Genomic DNA, 20,907 nt, shown 5'->3' on the forward strand with positions numbered 1-20,907 from the left:
CAGCAATTTGCCACGACATAATTTTGGAAACCCAAAAGTGTGTCTTGTACTGACTGATGTCATCATTTGAGCAAACATTGATGGAGGTAAAATTTTCATATTAAAAGATGAAGATGCCAAAGGAGGGTTTATATTCAGATTCAATACATTATTTTCATAAATGCTGTTTGAACCCAAAAGGATTTAAAATATCAGTATCATAAAATGGGGCTGGGTGCTTTTCCCTAGAGTGGAAAAGTGGAAGAAATTCATGCAGTTGAATACTGCCCTTTGTTGACTACTTGAAGGACAACATTTTAAATTTTATAATTTGAGAGAATGAAAATGAAAATTTTATACCAAAAGACCAATTTTTTTCATTTCTTTAAAGGTTATAAAATATATTTGTATATTTGGCAAATGGATCTTTTAATAAATATACAATTGATGACCTAGCAGATGTTTTTCCAGTGAACTTGATTTTCAATAGAAAAAACATCATGAATGATACCTACAATGTTGTAAGGATATTGAACTCTCAGCAGTCAGGCATCCATAGGGAATATATAGATATGCTGGTTTCACGAGTATTTTTTAAACAATTATTGTACATCACAGAAGCTTTCTATGCATAAACCTTCAAAGGAATTGGCGAACTATATTTCATCACTCTCCAAATCAGCCAGTTTTGGTTTATGAACCTCTGTAACTAACAAAACCAATTTTTGGTTGCAGGTTATTTATTCTCTATTTCTTGATACTGGCTTATTTGACCTTTTCAAGATCCCTGTTCGGGAGTTTGTTAATTATTTTAGTGCACTGGAGAATGGTTACCGCGATATTCCTTGTAAGTATTAATATCTTCCACCTTCATGGGTGTAAATAGAGTACATTCCTATCAGGAGCATTGCACTTCATAAGTCAGAAAGAAGTTTTGTTTCATTCTTACCATGCTATAATTACTTAATTTCTCTCAATTACATTCATACATTTTTTTTGATCTTGTCCTCTTCTGCTTCTGTGGTCTTGATATTTTTCAAGTTGGAAGAAATAAGTGAAAGTGAAGGAAGCCTACTTTGATTCCAAGGTGAAGCTTTTGTTATGACAGCAGATAAATTATTACTCAACTTTATTTTCTTAGCCCTTGTGTTCTTTCCTTTTGTTCTCTAATCCCAGGGTGCCTCCTCTTCCACCATCATCTCCTTCTGCTGTTTTTGCATCCATGGAAGGGTGGAGACAGAGCCTTCAGTGTTGTATCATGTCAGAAAGAGCCTCGTCAATAATGCACCACAATATCAATTTTGCACTGGTGTGTCAAGCTGAAATGTGCTCACTCCTCTGGAGTGAAACTTGAACTCATAACATTTCAAAGCATGAATGCTATCCACTCAGCTGCAGCATGTGGAAGAGTTAAGGTGACAAGCATAGATAAATAAATGGAGGAGCACAGAATCCAAAAGTAAGCTGGATTGGGATAGATGAAAGGAGCATGAAGAGAATAATTGTCAACAATGATAAATTGTCTGCTTGTGCTGAAGATTCAAAGTCATTTAGATAAAAGTATTGAATTAGGGTGCATAAATCTATACAGTACCATAAATTTTAATGTATTTGTATTACTCTGGAATACAGTTAGCAGACCTTGTGCAAGCAGCCTGAGCAAATGGTCAACCATTCAATCACACTTTGAAGCTACAGGGGTATATCTCTGCAAAAATCCATAAATAACAGTTCTTCTTCGTGAACTGTTAATTCCATTTCTCTTTCTACTAATGTTACTGAACCTGCTGAATGTTTCCAGAACTTTACAGGTATCCAGCTCCAACAGTTTTCTATTTTTCAAACATCCTTGATGGGCAGTGTATAGGTGCACAGTGATCTGGTAGAAGAGCATTGACAACAACACTTATTAAATGTGAAATAAATGTTTTGTTATATTTATCAAGGGGAAAACATTTTGTATTATTTTATAGGAATAGAGATGTACCTTTAAAGAGATGGTGGATATAATTTGTTTTCTTTTTATGCCACATATGACCTTGTTTTCACTATTTTAAATAGATCATAATCGTGTCCATGCTACTGATGTGCTTCATGCAGTTTGGTACTTAACAACAAGGCCTATTCCTGGATTCCAGCAAGTGAACAGTGATCATGTTACAGGAAGTGATACAGGTACTGTATATGCTTTGCACTTAATGAACAGAACTAATATGATCTTTGCTCCAAAAATTTTAAAACAATTTGAAGATTGATGAATAGTTTATTATTGGGCATATTATAATATCAGAATTTTGTTCATTCATATTCAGTACATTGTAGGTTACTCACGTCCTTGACGGGTAGCTTGAGGATGCTTTCCTTAAAATAAATGCTCGTGAAATTTGAGATACGAGGAAATTATTTAACTCAATTAATAGCCATAACAATTTGAAATTTGGTAGGCCTGGGATTTGCAGTAACGTTCTGTGGCTCAGAGGGTCAGCAGGGTATTATGGAGTCAGAATGACAGTGATAGGAGACTTGATAGTTCAGGGGATATTCTGTGGTTGCAAATAAGATTTTTTTTTTAAATTTGCCTCCTGTCTAAGGGTCAAGAATATCTCTGGGTGTTTGCAGGATATTCTCAAGGTGGGAGGATGAGCAACCAGAGATTGATGTGCATTTTGATACCAAAAGCACAGGTCAGAAAATGAACGAGTCTGCAGAGTAAATATAGGGAATCAGAAAGGAGCATAAAAAGTAGAAGCTTGAGGGTAGTTATCTGTGGATTACTTCTGATGCCACACACTGGTGAGGTTAGGAATAGAAGATTAATCCAGATTTAAGGAGTGGGTTAAGGTTAAGGAGTGGGTGCAGAAGTCAGGGATTTGGGTTTTTGAATAATCAGAATTTTGGGGGTGGGGGGCAGAAATGACTGTACAAGAGAGACAGGTTGTATATCAACTGGAGGGGAATCAATATCCTGGCAGTGACATTTGTTGGCACTACTCAGGAGGGTTTAAACTTGATTGACAAGGGGATAGGGCCCCAGAACCAATGTGAGGCAAATTCGCTGGCAGCAAATACTGAAGGTAAAGAGAACAGGTTTAGTCGATAAGTTAGGAAGGAACACAGCAAAGAGAGGAAAGACCAATGGTTTAAACTATATTTGCTTCAAGAAGCATGACAGGTGAAGCAGATAAATTTAGGGTATGGAATAGCTTAGGGGACAGAGATTTAAATGTTTTTAATTTTAAGTTTAATTTTTTTAAAAATTAAACTTAGACATACAGCATGGTAACAGGCCATTTCAGCCCACAAGTCTCTGCTGCCCAATTTACACTGAATTAACCTCCACCCCCCAGTACATTTTGAACGGTGGGAGGACCAAAGCCCCAGGGAGAGTGTACAAATTCCTTACAGACAGCATGGGATTTGACCCCCGGATCCAATTGCTGCTGCTGTAAAGGTGTGCTAATTGCTACGCCAACCATGCTGCCCATCATAGAAAGATGGCTTGAGAAAGGCAGGACTAGCAATGATGTTCCAGGATATAGATGCCATAGGTTTGATGGATGTGCAGATAAGAGAATACCGGGTGGGGTAAGTGCCTTTTGGTGAGGGAGGACATAACATCAGTGCTTGGAGAGGATATTCTTGGGGCATCGTTCAGTGAGGTTATATGGGCAGAACTTAGGAACAAGAAGGGAATGATCACTTTGGTACTATATAATCCTCCTAGGAATCAGTGGGGTTTGAAGGAGCAGATGTGTAGCGAGATTGCAGACAGCTGTTTGAATAATAGTGAAGTATGCGGCATGGAACAGTCCCTTTGGCCCTACTTGTCCATGCCAATCAAGTTGGCATTGGCTAATCCCATTGGCTTGCATTTGGTCCCTATCCTTCAATGTGCTTTATCCATGCCCCTCATTTAATAAGCCTCCATAAGGTCACCACTAACAGCCTTCTATTCTCCAGAAATAAAGACGACCTCTAGTCAAGGCAGCATCTTTGTGAATCTCTTCAGTATCCTTTCCAATTCGGTGATAGCCTTCCTATAATGGAGGTATCAGACTAGAAGACAGTTAGCATGGTACCTTAGAAGTGCAGCAAGGATCTAACAGAGATAATTATAAGCCAGTGTGTCCAACACCAGTGTTAGGGAAAATTAGTGGAAAAAAAATCTGAGAAGTTGTAAATTTTACTTAGATTTAAATTGTTGTCAAGTCCTGTGTAACTAATTTGCTGGTTTTTTTTGAATAAGGGATAACGTTGATAACCCTAATGCATGCAGTTGATGCCTTCAGTAAGGCACATGGGTAACTGGTCCAAAAGACAGAATATGGGATTCATATTGAATCGGAAATGAGCCTGGCATAAAGGAATTGTGCCAAAATGCTAGCTTAGTGTTAGCGAGTTGAGCCAAAGGGACAATTTTATGCTGTATCACTCTACAAAACTATAATACAGTTTTGCTTTGACCCCTGAAGAATCTCCCAAATTAGATGATCAATATCGTGAAAATTTGTTCTTATAATTATTACTGTGAGGCATCAGGTCAAATGTAAAATATAAACATATACACTTCGAATTTTTATAGAGATTTGTTGTGCTGGTCCAGTGTGGCACAAAAAAAAAACCCTCATCTGATGCAACATTTTACAAATTATTCCTGAATAATATCTGAAAGAGTTCTCCTTTGATTTGGAATTATGTTGATGATATCAAAATTTAAGTCTGCAGAAAAATATTAATAGACTGGTTAGATTGACACAAAAGTGGTAAATGGCATCCAGTATGGAAAAGAATGGGGTAAAAAACTGATGAAAACAAAAAAATGCAAAGGAAAATGGTTCGATAATAGGAAGGGTGGCGGTAAAGATCATTTAGTTTATGCTCTGAGATCTACTAGACCTACTGCCTTCAGAGATGAGGTGGATAAGAATATCAGAGAAAATACTTAAAACTTGGTATATATTTCTTTTTCTTGCCCTGCAGGAAGGAAATTATAGGAAAATGGAAGATGCAAAAGAGGGTTATGACTTTTCTTTTCTGAGGGTCGAGAACATTTAGTTATGAGCATCTTGAACTCAACTGAGTTTTGTACATTTTTTTGAGCAAAGTAAACAGATTTAATTGAGGAAGATGAAAAGTAAGGATTTCTCTAATAGTTCGATGAGAGGACTTGAGTGTGTTGTAGTGGGAAGTTATTTTTCCACCCAGTGAGGAGTGTGGATTTGCAACATACGGAAAGACTTAAGTAGAACAATGAAGAACTGTAAACTGAGAGCTATCCATGGGAGCAAACTCTATATTGCTAGAATAGAATGGCCTCTTCCTAAATTCTGATATTTAGTTAAAATTTTGCTGTAATTGGAGTATTAAAATGTCCCCAAAAAGAATCCATAGTCTCAAATATTGGGGCTGGAAACTGCTACTATTTGGGAATTTGCCTCCTAAAACCATCTTTCCCTAACCATGTTGTGTTGAGAGTTTGAAGCCTTTGTGAGTGTCTCAAGCTTTCAAGCAGAGATCCCTGTGGTCCTTTGGTGAATTCCATGTGGTTGGACCTGGCACAGGAACAAGTGCATTCATTTGAATGGAATACACTAGCTGCAAGGATGAGACACAAGAAAAAGATGATGTATCATTTTTGATCTATCTGGATTTGTTTTAATTATTTACTTAAAAATTATTTTTAGTAATATTTGAATGTATCTGACATTCAGTAGTGTTCAAAGCCTTTGATAGCTCACCAAGCTATACATTAAGGCAACTTAAAAAGCTATCGACATTTTTCAATCATTTCTTAGCAGAGTCCACCTGCATGACAGCATTACATCATGCAAAGCCCTACTGCAATGCAGGGCTTCAGCATTTTCGATCTGGACAGATGACCAAGTTGAAATCAGACCCAGAAAACATTAATGGTTGTTATTTTATCAGTACTGAATGTGTGGCTTATTTCTGCCAGCATATTTTGGCTTGATATCCTCTGTAACTGTCATGGCAAAACATGTCACTCTTGCCAAGAAGTGTTTTATGTCTATTTTAAAGCGCAAAAGGCTGTAATTATAATTACCATATTGAAATGCCATTTTTTAAAAAAATCCCCAACATTATTGAGTAATTAACAAATAAATTAGCAGCAAACGCAACTGGAGGAGAGACAAAAGTGAATCATTTTCACTTTTCAGTACAATTACATGGTTCTTTTTTGCAACTGCATGTCTGTATTAAAAACATTCAATTTTGGAGGATTAATATGCCAACTTCACTTTATGATGAGCCATTTTGATCAAATATATTGATTTGCAAGGAATACTGGCTTTCAGCCATTTATGAAAATATGTGAAATTATTTGGGAAACATTGAGAGAAAAGCCTAAAAGGCTTTCTAATAATACATTTTTAATCATTTTTAGATTCTGACAGTGGAATATCTCCAGGCCGGATTGCCTATATATTTTCCAAAAGTTGTGCTATTACTGATGACAGCTATAGTTGCCTTGCATCAAACATCCCTGCACTGGAGTTGATGGCACTTTACGTTGCAGCTGCCATGCATGATTATGATCATCCTGGGCGTACTAATGCATTCTTAGTCGCAACAAATGCACCTCAAGTAAGTGGGTCTGAATAAACGAAGATATGAACTACTTAAAACATCTGTAAAGGTATCAGGTCCAAGGCTTACTAAGTCATATCAGGTTCAGACTAATTGCTCAATCTTTTCTGGGTCTGGAATTAAATAAATTTAATCAAGTTTAATGGACTGTCTTGTTTTTACCCAACAACATTAGCTTAAGGTATTGATTGATCTTTCACTTCCAAACCTTAAATACCAGTTGTTTCAATTTCCGATACAAGAATAAAAATGTTATTCATACTATACATTTGCATAAATTGTTCCTTGCCGCTTAATAATTATAATTTGTATCAGCGTATGTTTAACTTCATGTGCATCTTCACACAAAAATTTAATTTAATATTAGTTTAAAAGGCATCATTGCAATTACAAAACACATCTGTGTACTGTTAGGTCTGCTTTGTTCATGAATGAGTGAGTGAGTCAGACACCAGACTGAGTCGAAATCAAGGTTCTTTGTTCTTTATTACCGGATTGTAACACTTGCAACTAACAGTGTTAGTTGGAGAAGGCGCATTCTGCCGTTATCAGCAAGTGGTGTTTTTTTTATACCTCAGGATACATATTAGTAAATTATCATTGTCCAATGAATTAGCTGTTGCTACCCTTCTCTGTTAGTCTGCTGCACATCATTCTTGTTAGTGCAAAGCTTATCTTCAGTGTACAAGGTCACATCTGCATTCTGTTACTCCTTAGTACTGGGTGACTCCTTCTCCGGTCCCATCTCATGATGTTTTTACCTTACAATCCCTCCTTTGTCCTCTTTAGAGGACAATCTTGCCCTGACTACGCTACCACCACGTTACATTAGTTCGCCTACTATTGCCAAGCTCTATGCGGGTTCTGTTCACGGGGTTGTTCGGCTGGTTGGCGAGGGCTCCCCCCAACCCTCTTTAGCGTATACCCCCCATCCGTTTCCCCGATCCCATTGCCCGTTTACAAGTTTCATCCCCATTTGCCCCCAAGCAAATAACTAGCTAACCCCCCAAACATTAGTAAGTACCCAAGTTAACATTTGTGCTACAATCTATTTTATAATCCCTCCTCCTCGTCACATTCTCCATCAGACTCCGGATCGATCTCAGCAATTTTTGACGCCTCCTGTGACGTGAGAAAGTCCCGCTCCGTAGCTTGTAGAGCATGATATTTTGGAGGCAGCTCATCGCGGTTGGCAAAGGCTCTCTCAATGGTCCTCGTAACCAACGTTCGAATGCATGGAATACAACAACAGCCACAAGTGATAAAAATGGATACAGAAATGAACAATCCTAGGAAAAGTTGTCCCAACATTGTGCCCCATTTCCCAAACACTCCATGTAACCAGGACAAAACAGGGTTAGAGACTCCAGATTGGGCTTTTGATTCCTTCGCCAATGCCTTAAGTTTTGTCAGCCCCTTAGTGAGTGACCCATCTGGCCCTTTGTTATTAGAGATAGAAGTGCAGCATAGATCGAACTGGAAGGTGCTATCCTTGTCTTTATCTATCTTCAGAATAACTTTGGCCCTGCATGGATCCGAACTACTCTGTTGGCTTGTTTGGCAACCCATCAACAGGAATGCCCATAGGGCCCTCGGCATTGTCCACATGAGTCTCATCATATTTTCCAATACTCGCTACTTGTTGTTTTGCCTTGGAGCAAAAGGCAAAATGATGCCAATTATTATCCCCTGGTTTGTCAATTCTTACCGACCTATCTGTCACGGCGGTAACAGTGTATGGTCCAGTCCATCTAATTTCAGTCCAATGTACTTTCCCTGGTTTAAGGATATACACCAGGTCTCCCTCCTTCACTGGAACTCCTTCAATGTCCGGGTTCTCCTTATTTGCATTCGCCACCTGTTGTGAGACTAAAGCAACCATATTACCCAGCATCTGCATATAATGGTCCAGTTCCACTTCCCTTTCTTCCCACAACTTTACCCAGGCTGGATCAGTCTTTGGACCGGGCATGGGTCGACCCGTTAGAATCTCGTGCGGTGACAGGAAGGTATCTTTGGCCTTCTCTTGTCGCATAGACATCAGTACTAATGGCAATGCCTCGACCCAATTCAACCTGGTCCCACCCAAAACCTTACCTAATTTGGATTTTATCGTCCTGTTTGCCCTTTCTACTAGCCCCTGGCTCTCAGGCCTATAGACACTACCGAAACGGTGTTTGATCCCTAAGTATTCTTCAACCTGTCGGATCAGCTCATTCTTAAAGTGAGACCCATTATCAGAGCATATCCTGCTGGGGACTCCGTAGCGGGGTATTAACTCTTGCGTCAGCCAGCCTATTACACTATCCGCATCCTCCCTCTTCATTGGGACAGCCTCCACCCACCGTGAGAACCTATCCACCGCCACTAAGAGATATCGGTATCCTTCCTTTGTCCTAAGGTCAGTACCCATATCTGTATAGTCAATATAGATCTCTTTCCATGGGGCTGTTGGTACTGGAAATCGTAAAAGCGGGTGGGGTAAGGTGATCCTTTGGTTATGCCCATTACAGATAGCACATTCAGCTCTAAAGTTGTCAATGTGCTCGCGTAAGTGGGGATTCCACCAATGTTGTTTAAGCGTATTATAAGTTTTGGTGGCGCTAATGTGAGTCGGCCCATGTGCTTCTTCAAATAATAACGGAAGTAATTGGCAGGGGGCAACTATCGTACCTATTGGGGAGCGCCAGACATGTACTGTCTGATTGTCATATATGATCTCCTGTCGTGTAGCACCGCGTTTCATCTATTCCTCTTTCTCACTTGGGCTAGCTATTTCCTGTATTTCTATCAGGTGCTCAATATTCGGTGGGGGTCCTTCTCCCTCCTTTTCTGTGTGGTCACTCAACTTGCTACAATTTTCCCTATTCTCCAATTCCTCTTTCTTGCTAAGGGACCTCAAAATCATCCCCTGTATAGGTTCATGATAACCAGTAACCTGTTTGGCTGCCCTGTCAGCCGCCGTGTTTCCCTTATCCCGGAGAATCCTATTGTAGATAATGTTTTGCCTGTATATGTGCTCCCTGGGGGCTGTTTAATCATGGTCGTAACCGCTGCCCCTGTGTCAATCATAAATTCAATTTTTTCTCCATTTACCGTCCCCCAAATTTTCGGTGGCTCCCAGGGAGGCGTGATTTTTGATTCTCCAGGGCCCCGTCAATAATCAAATTCAGCACCTTCCCTAATATCGTCATCACACTGGGGTGCCTGGACTTGTTGATCACTCTGCCATCCCCCAATTTTCTGGGGCCGATCAATGTGTCCACCCCTACCCCTTGCTTGTCCTCTTAAATTTCCTTCCTCTATAGCCTCTAATAGAGGGTAATCCTTTTCCCCTTCCTCTCCCAGCCTCTGGACAGTCCCGCTGGTAGTGTCCAGGATTTTGGCAGTGCCAGCATAGGGTATGTTCTCCTCTATACATGGTACTTAGTGGTCTTTCCCAACCATACCTTACTTGGGGTCCTGGATTTATCACTGGCCCCATGGCCTGTGGGACTATCTGTTGGGCCGCTAGTTTAATCCCTATTTGTTCTATGGCTCTCATCAATTTATCGGTTGTCTTGTCCACTCCCTTCTGGGATGCACTTTCTGACTTAGCCTGCTCTGATTGACGATGTCGTTTGAGTGCATGTGTCAGGTGTCTTTTCCACAAGTCCTCTGACATCGTCTCTAATCCCACAATGTCCCTTAATTTTGCTTGAACCGGACCAGGTAGTCCGTTTATTGTCCCATTACGAAAATGAGCATTTCCCAGGGGGCTGTGGTCGGGTCTTTCTCCAGTCCCTGTCTCCCATAAGTCCCATGCTCGAGAGAGGTACTCGTGCGCAGTCTCCCCTTCTTTTAGTTGGAGGGTTACCAAGGCGTCCAAACTATAGGGTGAAGGGAATGTTTCTCTAAGTGCTTCCCAAAATCTATTTCGAAGTGGGTCAAATTCTATTTCATCCCCCAATTTACTGCTTCTAAGGATTCTCTCTATTTGCTTCAGGGCCCCTTCTGCCTTCATTTTTATCATGATAGTTCTGACATCTGCGAGTGCTAATTGTTCTTGACAGGTTTCTCGCTCAAAACAAGAAATCCATGGACCAGCCCCATTACTCAATGGAGGAAGTTTTTTCATTAGACTCTCTAAGTCCATTCGTGACCAGGGTATATATTTTTGATTTCCCCGCCCCGTGATCAGCAATGGGCATTGATATCTCAATTTTGGGGATTTCTGTTCCTTTTTTACTCTTGGAATACATCTATTTATTCCACCCTGTTCAGACACCTCTTCGTCACTACTGTCACTGTCCCCGTCAGGTTCTGATGTCTCAGAGTCAAAGGTATATCGTTCACGCTCGTCTCTAAGATAATTTTTTCGGTCATAGTCTAGTGGTTTCACGTCTTTCTCTTTCGTCCTAACTATGTCCAGGCGGGCATGTCTTCTCTTCTCCCTCCCGAGTTCTTTTATGCTACTTTCCTCCCATGGTGGGTCATATCTTGTTTCCTCATCTGTACTACACTTTTCGTCCTTTATTCCTATTACTGTTCCTCCAGCTTTGAGTTCTGCTGACAGTGTTGTAGTTATCTTTTCCATTTCTTTCAATACACCTACCATTAATTCTTTTTCTTCCTTGCTGATCTGCCCCAGCACATTCACATCTTTGTTTAAGTTTTTAACGTTATCCTGAACCTTTTTCATGTTCCTTTTCTGCGTCTCTAAGTCTGTTTCTATTTTCTTGGATCCCGCGGGGGTCTCGACATCTATTACTCCCCCTTCTATTTTTAGTAAAGGGGCCTGTACCTTGTCTGACGTGTCCCTATTCCCGATGTTCCTGTCATGTCCCAGTGTTTCAATATCTGGATATAAGGGACGTGACTCCTGGGTCCCGTCTGGGGTGTCAGGGGTACCTTGTGACTCCACATATGCATAGGGCGGGGGTCTACAAGCTATTTCTACAGGGGCCATAATAGGTGGGTTATCAGGGAGACCAAATTCTTCGAATATAGCTAGGACATCGCGGTACTGCATCTTCTTGCCTCTCATCTTTTTTTGTGCAGACTCTCGATTAAAGATTTTCCTTTCTATATCCCGTTTTGTTTCTTCCAGCTTATCTAAGACTCTACGTTTTAAAATTTTGTTTCCCTCACCTGTCAGGAACATCTCAGTGCTCCCGGGTAACCAACCCCTCTTCCTCCAACGATCTACACATTTTCGGAGAATCTTTTGTTTCTCCAATGCCTCTTTACTGGCATTTCACTTCTCTAATTCCTGATTAATTTCCCTAATAACTTGGTCAAAGGTCTTAGCAGACAACTGTGCAGGCCATTGCTGCGGGACTGCTTCCTAATGCCTCTTTTAATTTAGGTTCTTGTCCGTTTAGGGGATCTATGTTAACGAAAATCGCTTTTAAAAATGTCTCTTTGCAGGCCGGATGACAAAAATTTTTTAGTGAAACAGTCTCTAAGTCTGGTCCTCCGGTGGACCTCAGACTGTCCTGTATACTCTGATTGCTCGTCTTCCACTCTCTTTTTTCCCAAAGAGGTCGGAAGGTTAGGTTACAACTAGGAAACCAAGTTTCTGGGCTATATTTTTGTCCAGTTTCCCTGTACCAATCTATGAATTTACATAACTTTATCTCCTTGGTGATGCTGGGAATACCCTCATTTAACTTATCAGAAATACTTCGAATAAACCGGGTGTCTCTTAAGATTCTGTCAACTTTTTCATTGATATCTCCTACCTGATCCGGACACAGCTTTTGCAGTCTTTGGTCATCGCCCTTGTTCACCAGGCAGGCATCTCTGAGTACTCTTTTTGTCGTCTTGAGATCTCTAATGTCCGCTGTGGTATTCCACCACGGCGAATTTGGGAAATAAATTCTTAAGTTTTCAAGTGTACAGACATTATCATACCTACCGGACATTTATAAGCCAGTCTTTTTATACAATTGAGACCAATAAGCCTGAACCTTCGTTTTCTTTCAAAGCCCAACCTTCACGTGGGAGATTTCTCCTCTTAATAACCAGTTTAGGGCAGAAAACTCAGGTCCCCAATTGTTCATAGACCACCTTCTCACTCTATTGGACTTTTCAACGTCACAATAAAGACTTTTTAAACTCTAGTAGTTTGTCGGCGAAGCACTTATCAAATGTCACTAAAACACCTTAAGGACTTTTCTTTTATCTGTAACCACTTACGTGTTACAATCCTGGCAGGTGACGACCTTCAATTAGGGTCGTCTAATTTGTCCGATCTCCAGTTCTTACTGACAATCATAAAGATTTTAAAAGAGAGAATTTTGTTAAAACAGGCTTCTCTGGACCTTTTTATCAGCTGGCTGAGATGATTGTCAAGAAAAACAGAAACCGTCGTCCAGTGTCCACTCACCCATCACGTCAGGGTCACCAAATTGTTAGGTCTGCTTTGTTCATGAATGAGTGAGTCAGACACCAGACTGAGTCGAAATCAAGGTTCTTTGTTCTTTATTGCTGGATTGTAACACTTGCAACTAACAGTGTTAGTTGGAGAAGGTGCATTCTGCCGTTATCAGCAAGTGGTGTTTTTTTTAAACCTCAGGATACGTACTTAGTAAATTATCATACCATTACATTGTCCAATGAATTAGCTGTTGCTACCCTTCTCTGTTAGTCTGCTGCACATCATTCTTGTTAGTGCAAAGCTTATCTTGAGTGTACAAGGTCACATCTGCATTCTGTTACTCCTTTGTACTGGGTGACTCCTTCTCTGGTCCCATCTCATGATGTTTTTACCTTACAGTACTCAATGCAAAAATTCAAAATATTGTCAACATTGACCAGTGTTTTTCAATCTATCTTGTTATTCCACAAATTATTGATCTCACATTTGTATTGTGATATTTATTTTGGGTTAATTCTTTTCTACCTGTGCTTAAGATCAATTCAGAACATTAAGAAGTGAATGTTGTGTCGAAAGCTTTTCACTATTCACAGCTATGAAACTTGTTAGGAGGCATCAGACAGCTATGCAATGATGAGTGAAAAGATTCATTTTATATTCCGAGAATATGCAGCTAATACAGAATAAACTTGACTATTTTGTAGTTCAAAACACTTCAAGCCAATAATTTAAATTGTGAGAAATGGTTTGTGTTATTGTACAGTTTGTAGCAGAAGTTGAAATTCTGATCTAACCTGCGACAGAACCAAATCCAGTGCAGTAGGTACAACAAGGCTTCACTCCCAGATGAACTCGAAGCCTTTTACATCCAATTTGACTGCCAGAACAAGGAGAAACCAATTAGCACCCTCGTGTCCCTGATGATCCTCAACTGTCAGTATCCGAGGATGACTTGTGTTGCCTTCAGGTGAATAAATCCAAGGAAAATATCTGGTTTGGATGAAGTATCTGGCCGAGTACTGAAAACCTGTGCTGACCAACTTGCCGATATATTCATGAATATCTTCAACATCTCACTGGCAGGGCATGGTAACCACCAGTTTCAAGCAGGCCTCAATCGTACTAGTGATTCATACTGGAGCCCAAGAAAAGTGTAGTAACCTACCGACCAATGGCACTTGCATCCACAGTGGTTTTTTTGAGAGGCTGGCGGTCACGCATATCAGCACCTGTTTGAGCAGCAACATGGATCCATGCCATATTGTCTACCACAATAACAGGTATACAGCAGATTCCATCTCACTGGCTCTGCTCAAAACCATGAAACACCTGGACGTCAAAGACGTATATCAGGATGCTCTTTATCAACTACAATATGGCATTCAGCAAGATCATCCTCTCAAAACTGATCTGTAAACTCCAAGACCTGGGCCTCAATACCATATTGTGCAATTGGATTCTGAATTTTGTCACCTCAGAACTCCAATCAGTGAGGATTGATAGGAACATCTCTACAATTTCCATCCATATCGGAGCACCACGGGGTTCTGTATTTAGCTCCCTGTTCTACTTGCTATGAATGTGTGTGGCTCAGTATGACTACAATACCATCAACAAATTTGCTGATAATGCCATGGTAATGGATTGTATAAAAAGGGGCATTCAGTAAGGAGATTGAAAACTTGGCTGAATGTGTTCTACTAACATCTTCACACTCAATGTCACCAAAACGAAGGAGCTTATTGTAGACTTTAGGAAGGGAAAACTAGAGGTGTGTAATCTAGTGATTATTGGGGGATCAGAAGTGGAGAGGGCAAGCAAATTTAAATTCCAGGGATTCACTATCTCGGAGGATCTTTCCTGGACCCAACACAATAATCGTCTATGAAGAAAGCATGTCAGTGCCTCCACTTCCTCAGGAGTTTGCGGAGGTTGGGTATGACATTGGAAACTTTAGCAAACTTCTACAGATGTGTAGTGGAAGGTATGCTGACAGGTTGCATCATGGCTTGGTATGGGGGCACCAATGCCTTTGAACGGAAAGACCTACAAAAGATAGTGGACTCAGCCTAGTACATCACAGGCAAAATGCTCCCCATCATCGAGAACATTTACATGGGAACGGTGCTGTTGTAGGGCAGCAGTAATCATCAAGGATCCACGCCACTTAGGTCATAGTTTCTTCCTGATGCTGCTATCAGGAAAGAAATATAAATGTCACCATCAGACTCCTAAACAACAAACTTAATCAGACACTCATTTAAGGACTCTGACTTTACACATTATCACTAAATATTTATTTTCTCTTCCATATTTCTTTCTTTGTTACCATTTCTCTTTTATATATGCATCTTAAGAACAGATTTTTGCACTACTGACAAGCAGACATTCTGCCTGGCCCACAGGAAAAATAAATTCAGGGTTGTGTGTGATTTCGTGTATACAGTAAAATCCCTAGTATCTGGCACCTAAGGGGAATGCAGATGCCAGATAAGCAAATTTTCTGGTTGCCTGAGATAAACTCTTACAATGCCTAATCTTCTTTTTCTTTGGCTTGGCTTCGCGGACAAAGATTTATGGAGGGGTAAATGTCCACGTCAGCTGCAGGCTCGTTTGTGGCTGACAAGTCCGATGTGGGACAGGCAGACACGGTTGCAGGGGAAAATTGGTTGGTTGGGTGTTGGGTTTTTCCTCCTTTGTCTTTTGTCAGTGAAGTAGGCTCTGCGGTCTTCTTCAAAGGAGGTTACTGCCCGCCGAACTGTGAGGCGCCAAGATGCACGGTTTGAGGCGATATCAGCCCACTGGCGGTGGTCAATGTGGCAGGCACCAAGAGATTTCTTTAGGCAGTCCTTGTACCTCTTCTTTGGTGCACCTCTGACACAATGGCCAGTGGAGAGCTCTCCATATAACACGATCTTGGGGAGGCGATGGTCCTCCATTCTGGAGACGTGACCTACCTAGCGCAGTTGGATCTTCAACAGCGTGGATTTGATGCTGTTGGCCTCTGCCATCTCGAGTACTTCGATGTTAGGGATGAAGACACTCCAATGAATGTGGGGGATGGAGCGGAGACAACGCTGGTTGAAGCGTTCTAGGAGCTGTAGGTGATGCCGGTAGAGGACCCATGATTCGGAGCCGAACAGGAGTGTGGGTATGACAATGGCTCTGTATACGCTTATCTTTGTGCGGTTTTTCAGTTGGTTGTTTTTCCAGACTCTTTTGTGTAGTTTTCCAAAGGCACTATTTGCCTTGGCGAGTCTGTTGTCTATCTTGTTGTCGATCCTTGCATCTGATGAAATGGTGCAGCCGAGATAGGTAAACTAATACACTTGCATTAAAAATAAACAATTTAGGACAAAAGACGGTGCAAAATGTAAAGTAATTAAAAAAAAAAGTATTGCAGTCCTTAATTATATAAAGAACACTAATCAGGTAATTTCCCCAACTTACAAAATTTAAACTTAAACCCCAATCACTGGCGTTGTAACAACATTATGCCGACTGTTGTGCAAGCCATGCCACCATCATAACCTTCCCTTCCCCAAGTTTATATTAAAGCATTACTAATATGCTTATTAATAAGCTAACAAGATAAAGACTTTTTCTAGATAGGGAGACACTTCGGGAGTGTCGCCTCAGTGGCGAGTGGCATCAGCCGTCTCTTCATCCTGCATGCTACCATTTTATTCAAATGCAACTTTATTCAAATTTTGTTTAAACAGATGCTGTGGGCGGGGCACGACTTGGGTGGAATCTTCACCAAGGGGTTGTGTGTTGCTTCGGCGAACATTTACTTGCACAATTTTATTTACTCTTATTTAAATGCTTATATATTCTTATTTATTTTAAATCTTTTAATTTATTTCCTCATTTTTTCCCCCTTTTTTGTTAGTTGCTTAAATTCCATATGCCAAGGATTTTACTGTACTCCGACAATAATTTTTAACTTTGAATAGTCCTAAAGATGATTTTGTTTTAGAACTGATTGTTTGAAAGCTATAGTTGAATTTTAGTGTGTTCGAAAACAGAAGAAAAAAAAAAGATGTAACTGAGGTTTTGTGGGCTTTTAAAAAGAGAAAATAACAATGATAATTAATTTATTGTATTTACATTGTACCATGTACTAATGCACCAAAATGGCTGACTTTTAGGTAACATGAAACTGAAAAATAATGAGCACCCGAATCTCTACCAACTTCAATTTTAACATTTTTATAAATACAACTGAATTTTTCATGTTGAATTAAGTATTGATAGCCAGATTGCTTTCTATATCATATTGTACAGTAATAATACATTTTCATGATATTTGGAATCTTAATGAAAACATCATTTTGTACTTGCAAGTAGGTATTTTTTAGTGACGAGTATCATTCACTAATTATAAAAATCTAATTATTTCAATAATTTACAGGCTGTCCTATATAATGACAGATCCGTCTTGGAGAATCATCATTCTGCTGCAGCGTGGAATTTATTCATGTCTCGTTCGGAATTTAACTTCTTGGCAAATTTAGATCATGTTGAGTTCAAACGGTTTCGGTTCTTGGTGATTGAAGCAATCTTGGCTACTGATCTAAAAAAACACTTTGACTTCCTTGCTGAGTTTAACTCCAAGGTTTGTATAATTTTCAAAATACCTCCTCAGCAAGAAATGATAAAGTCTAAGTGATCTTACCTGCAACTAATTTTCTTCAATATTAGTAAATCCAATCAGATCTAAAGGAATTATGTTAATTAAATTTCAAGATAGCAAGTTGAGCACCATTAAGAATAGAAAAGTTTGTAGTTCTCCACATATTTTAGCAGTTTCAGTGTTCTCTGCGTCCATTATGAACATGGCAGTAACTTGCAACCTGACAGCGGTTAAAAATGTTTCTTAAATTGTGCTCCAAAGTTGCATGTGTCACAGAGGTCAAAATAGTAGCAATTTCTCAAATACACAGTGGGAAATCTGCTTGAACCTTTGGCAGATTAGACCTGTTACAAGAGAAAGATTGACTTCACTGACTACAAATTCTTCAAAAAAAAATACTGGATTAAATGAACTAGGATCAGAAGGAAATGGTTGATATTTCTTTTCCGCTCTCTTGACAATGTGGACTTTTGTATTCACAATTCAAGCCAGGCTTGAACTTAGTGTAATCTGTTCTTAATTTAATGTTGGTAGAGCTGGATTTGCTTGGTGAAATGCTGGAAAACCCTTGGTAAGGTTTTTCTATTGTGACAGTCACTATTAAAATCAAAGTAGTTTAACCTGCTTCCAGCACACATAACTTGATGTTTGAACATTTTATCTTTGCAGCTGCAGGAATAAATTGTTACTGAGAAAAGTTAAACCATATTGTTCACTGTTTTGAAGCAGATAAATGAAGTTAACAATCCAGGAATTGATTGGACCAATGAGAATGATCGTCTGCTTGTGTGCCAGGTTTGCATAAAACTGGCCGATATTAATGGCCCAGCTAAGACAAGAGAACTGCATCTACAGTGGACAGAAGGCATTGTCAATGAATTCTATGAGCAGGTCTCAGGTTACTTTTCCTTTATTCGAGAAAATTTTTGTGACAGTGGTTTATCCTCATTACAGCTCATGAAATTGTAACGTCACTTTTTTAGTTTAATGTGTGTGATTGAACTGCATTTAAAATTATTTCATCTTTGTACAGGAGAGTCATTATTCAATCCTGAACTACTTTTAACATGTTATTATATTCAGGGAGATGAAGAGGCAAGTCTTGGGTTACCTATAAGCCCTTTTATGGATCGCTCTTCACCACAACTGGCAAGGTTGCAGGAATCTTTTATAACACATATTGTTGGGCCTCTTTGTAACTCGTATGAGGCTGCAGGATTACTGCCAGGTCAGTGGGTGGATGACGAGGATATTGATCCAGAATGCGGTGAGGAAGATGATGATGATGCAGAAGATTTAGAATCTGAAGATGAAATCGATGATGACGATCTTGACCTCCCAAGAAGTAAATGCTTTTTAAATTTGAAATACCAGTAAATCTGACATTAATCTTCACTCTCAAATATATGGTGGAATGGCCATTTTATTAAGACTTTTATACCACATACAGTCATATAAAGCACTTTTTGAATGATTCTCTTGCTGTTCTGAACAATAAAATGGATTGTTTGTAATTGTTCAAAATGAAACCAAATTGAGTGGCAAGTTTATTGTCATATTCAAAAGTATCAAGTATGCATGCACTATAATTCTTGCTGCAGCCACACAGAGATGTAAAATACACCAGGACAAAGTACAAAATAAAATACCGTAATGTGCCAAGGTAGAAAAAGAGATAATAAATATGAAAGGACCGATCCATTTTCACAGTTGCACTAAATGCTAAAAAAATATTATGCAGACAGTTCTTTTGGTGATTCCAGAGAGGATTAGGGTAGAATGGGAAGGTTCAAGAGCTGAATTACTGTGGAGGGAGGTAAAACTGTCTTGAACCAAGACATATTGGACATCAGGCTTCTGCCGAAAGGGAACAAGGAGAAGAGATTGTGATCACAATGGGCATTCTTTTTGATGTTGTCTGCTTTTCTTCAGCCAACATCTCACATAAATGTCTTAAATGGATGGGAGGTTAGTGCCCATTAATACTTACTTTCCACAGTACACCTGTATACATTTGATACACTATTCAATGACATGTCTTGTAGAGGCATTAGTGTCCCTTCCTCAGGGATGCTTCTGTGCTACTTTCAATACAGGTCCTCAACATATGGACCTCTAAGGAACCTGAAGGAATAAACCCTCTCCCCTGCGGCTGCCCCTTCCTAAAGTCTGCAATAAGCTCCTTGGCTTTGTAGGATATTGAGAGCAAGATTACTATTTTGGCACACACAGATTCTTGCTCTCCATCCTATATTCTAACTTATCACAAATGTTACAGGCCCAGAGGACCCCAGAACCCAGCAGCAATAGAAATTCACCAAGACAAATGGTTACTTAAACAAAAGTTGTTTTTAATTTTCTTTAAACATAAAATAGGATCAAACTTTAACTTATTACTATTAACTTAACCTAAAAATCCCATTTTAATTCTAAGCACATGTGTATGTAATGTATACAAGTTCAGAAAAATTTATTTGATTCATGGTCCAATCTCACTTCTCACACCTCCAAGTTCACTGGTAACATTTATGAATTTTCACCAAGCTCTGGTGTTTAAAAGTAATTGGTTTCTGCTCAGGAAGGAGGTTCTTGTTGGTTTCAGAGAGAGATTTGTTGCTAGTTGGACACACACAAACTGATTCCCTCCGATCAGCCACTTCAGTGTTTTGCTGATGAAACTTGCCCCATCAGGGTTTTCCAAATGATAACCTCTTCTTCTCCAGGTCACCACAGTTCCTTTTTGTTCCCTTATTTAAGGTGAAACACTCTAGCCAACCATTTCCTCTTGTGTGGACTACATGAACTCAGAACTGACAACTCGTCTTCAAAATGGGGTTTCAACAAGCTGCCAGCTTGCATTGCTGCAGAAACTAGTCTCCCTCTCTCTCTCTCTCTCCCCACTCCCCCATCACTGCTTGCAAAACCACATTACCTTCTTAGAACAGCAAACTGCATTCAGACAGATTGCAGCACCGGACCCAATCTTCTGAGTCCGTTCATCTGTTGCTTTCAAAACAATAATCCATTACTCCACAGGATGTCCAATTAACACCTACTTGTGAAGTCTCTATAGGTATTCTTCAAAGTTTTTACAAAGGCACTCGGATCTTGGACTGTCTGATTCTGGCATTTTAAATTAGATCTGTTTTGTGAAGTGTTTGTGACCTACACTACTCCCACAATCTATCTTCTTCAAAAACATATCTATATAAAATATGATATAATCTGTCACACAACCCATTATTCAGCCAACAACAGTGATATTAGTGAAATTATAGATTGCATTGGAGCCGAACTTGATGCAGACGTGAGCAGAGAGGGA

At 39.7% G+C, this 20,907-nt stretch overlaps 1 protein-coding gene across 5 annotated transcripts in view; it reads left to right on the forward strand.

The window, feature by feature from the left end:
• The window catches only part of pde3b (phosphodiesterase 3B), a 151,695-nt gene that overhangs the window by 123,190 nt on the left and 7,598 nt on the right, over positions 1-20,907 (forward strand). For 4 of the 5 annotated variants that reach the window (XM_069897623.1, XM_069897645.1, XM_069897655.1 and 1 more), the window contains 6 exons: positions 715-826; positions 2,041-2,154; positions 6,386-6,585; positions 17,364-17,567; positions 18,312-18,476; positions 18,669-18,930. In XM_069897623.1, the coding sequence (XP_069753724.1) occupies positions 715-826; positions 2,041-2,154; positions 6,386-6,585; positions 17,364-17,567; positions 18,312-18,476; positions 18,669-18,930 (1,057 nt within the window). The remainder of the gene's footprint in view (positions 1-714; positions 827-2,040; positions 2,155-6,385; positions 6,586-17,363; positions 17,568-18,311; positions 18,477-18,668; positions 18,931-20,907) is intronic. The other variant, XM_069897630.1, reaches the window with a different exon arrangement.

The sequence above is a fragment of the Narcine bancroftii genome, chromosome 1 (assembly GCF_036971445.1).
Source record: "Narcine bancroftii isolate sNarBan1 chromosome 1, sNarBan1.hap1, whole genome shotgun sequence".
Lineage (NCBI taxonomy): Eukaryota > Metazoa > Chordata > Chondrichthyes > Torpediniformes > Narcinidae > Narcine > Narcine bancroftii.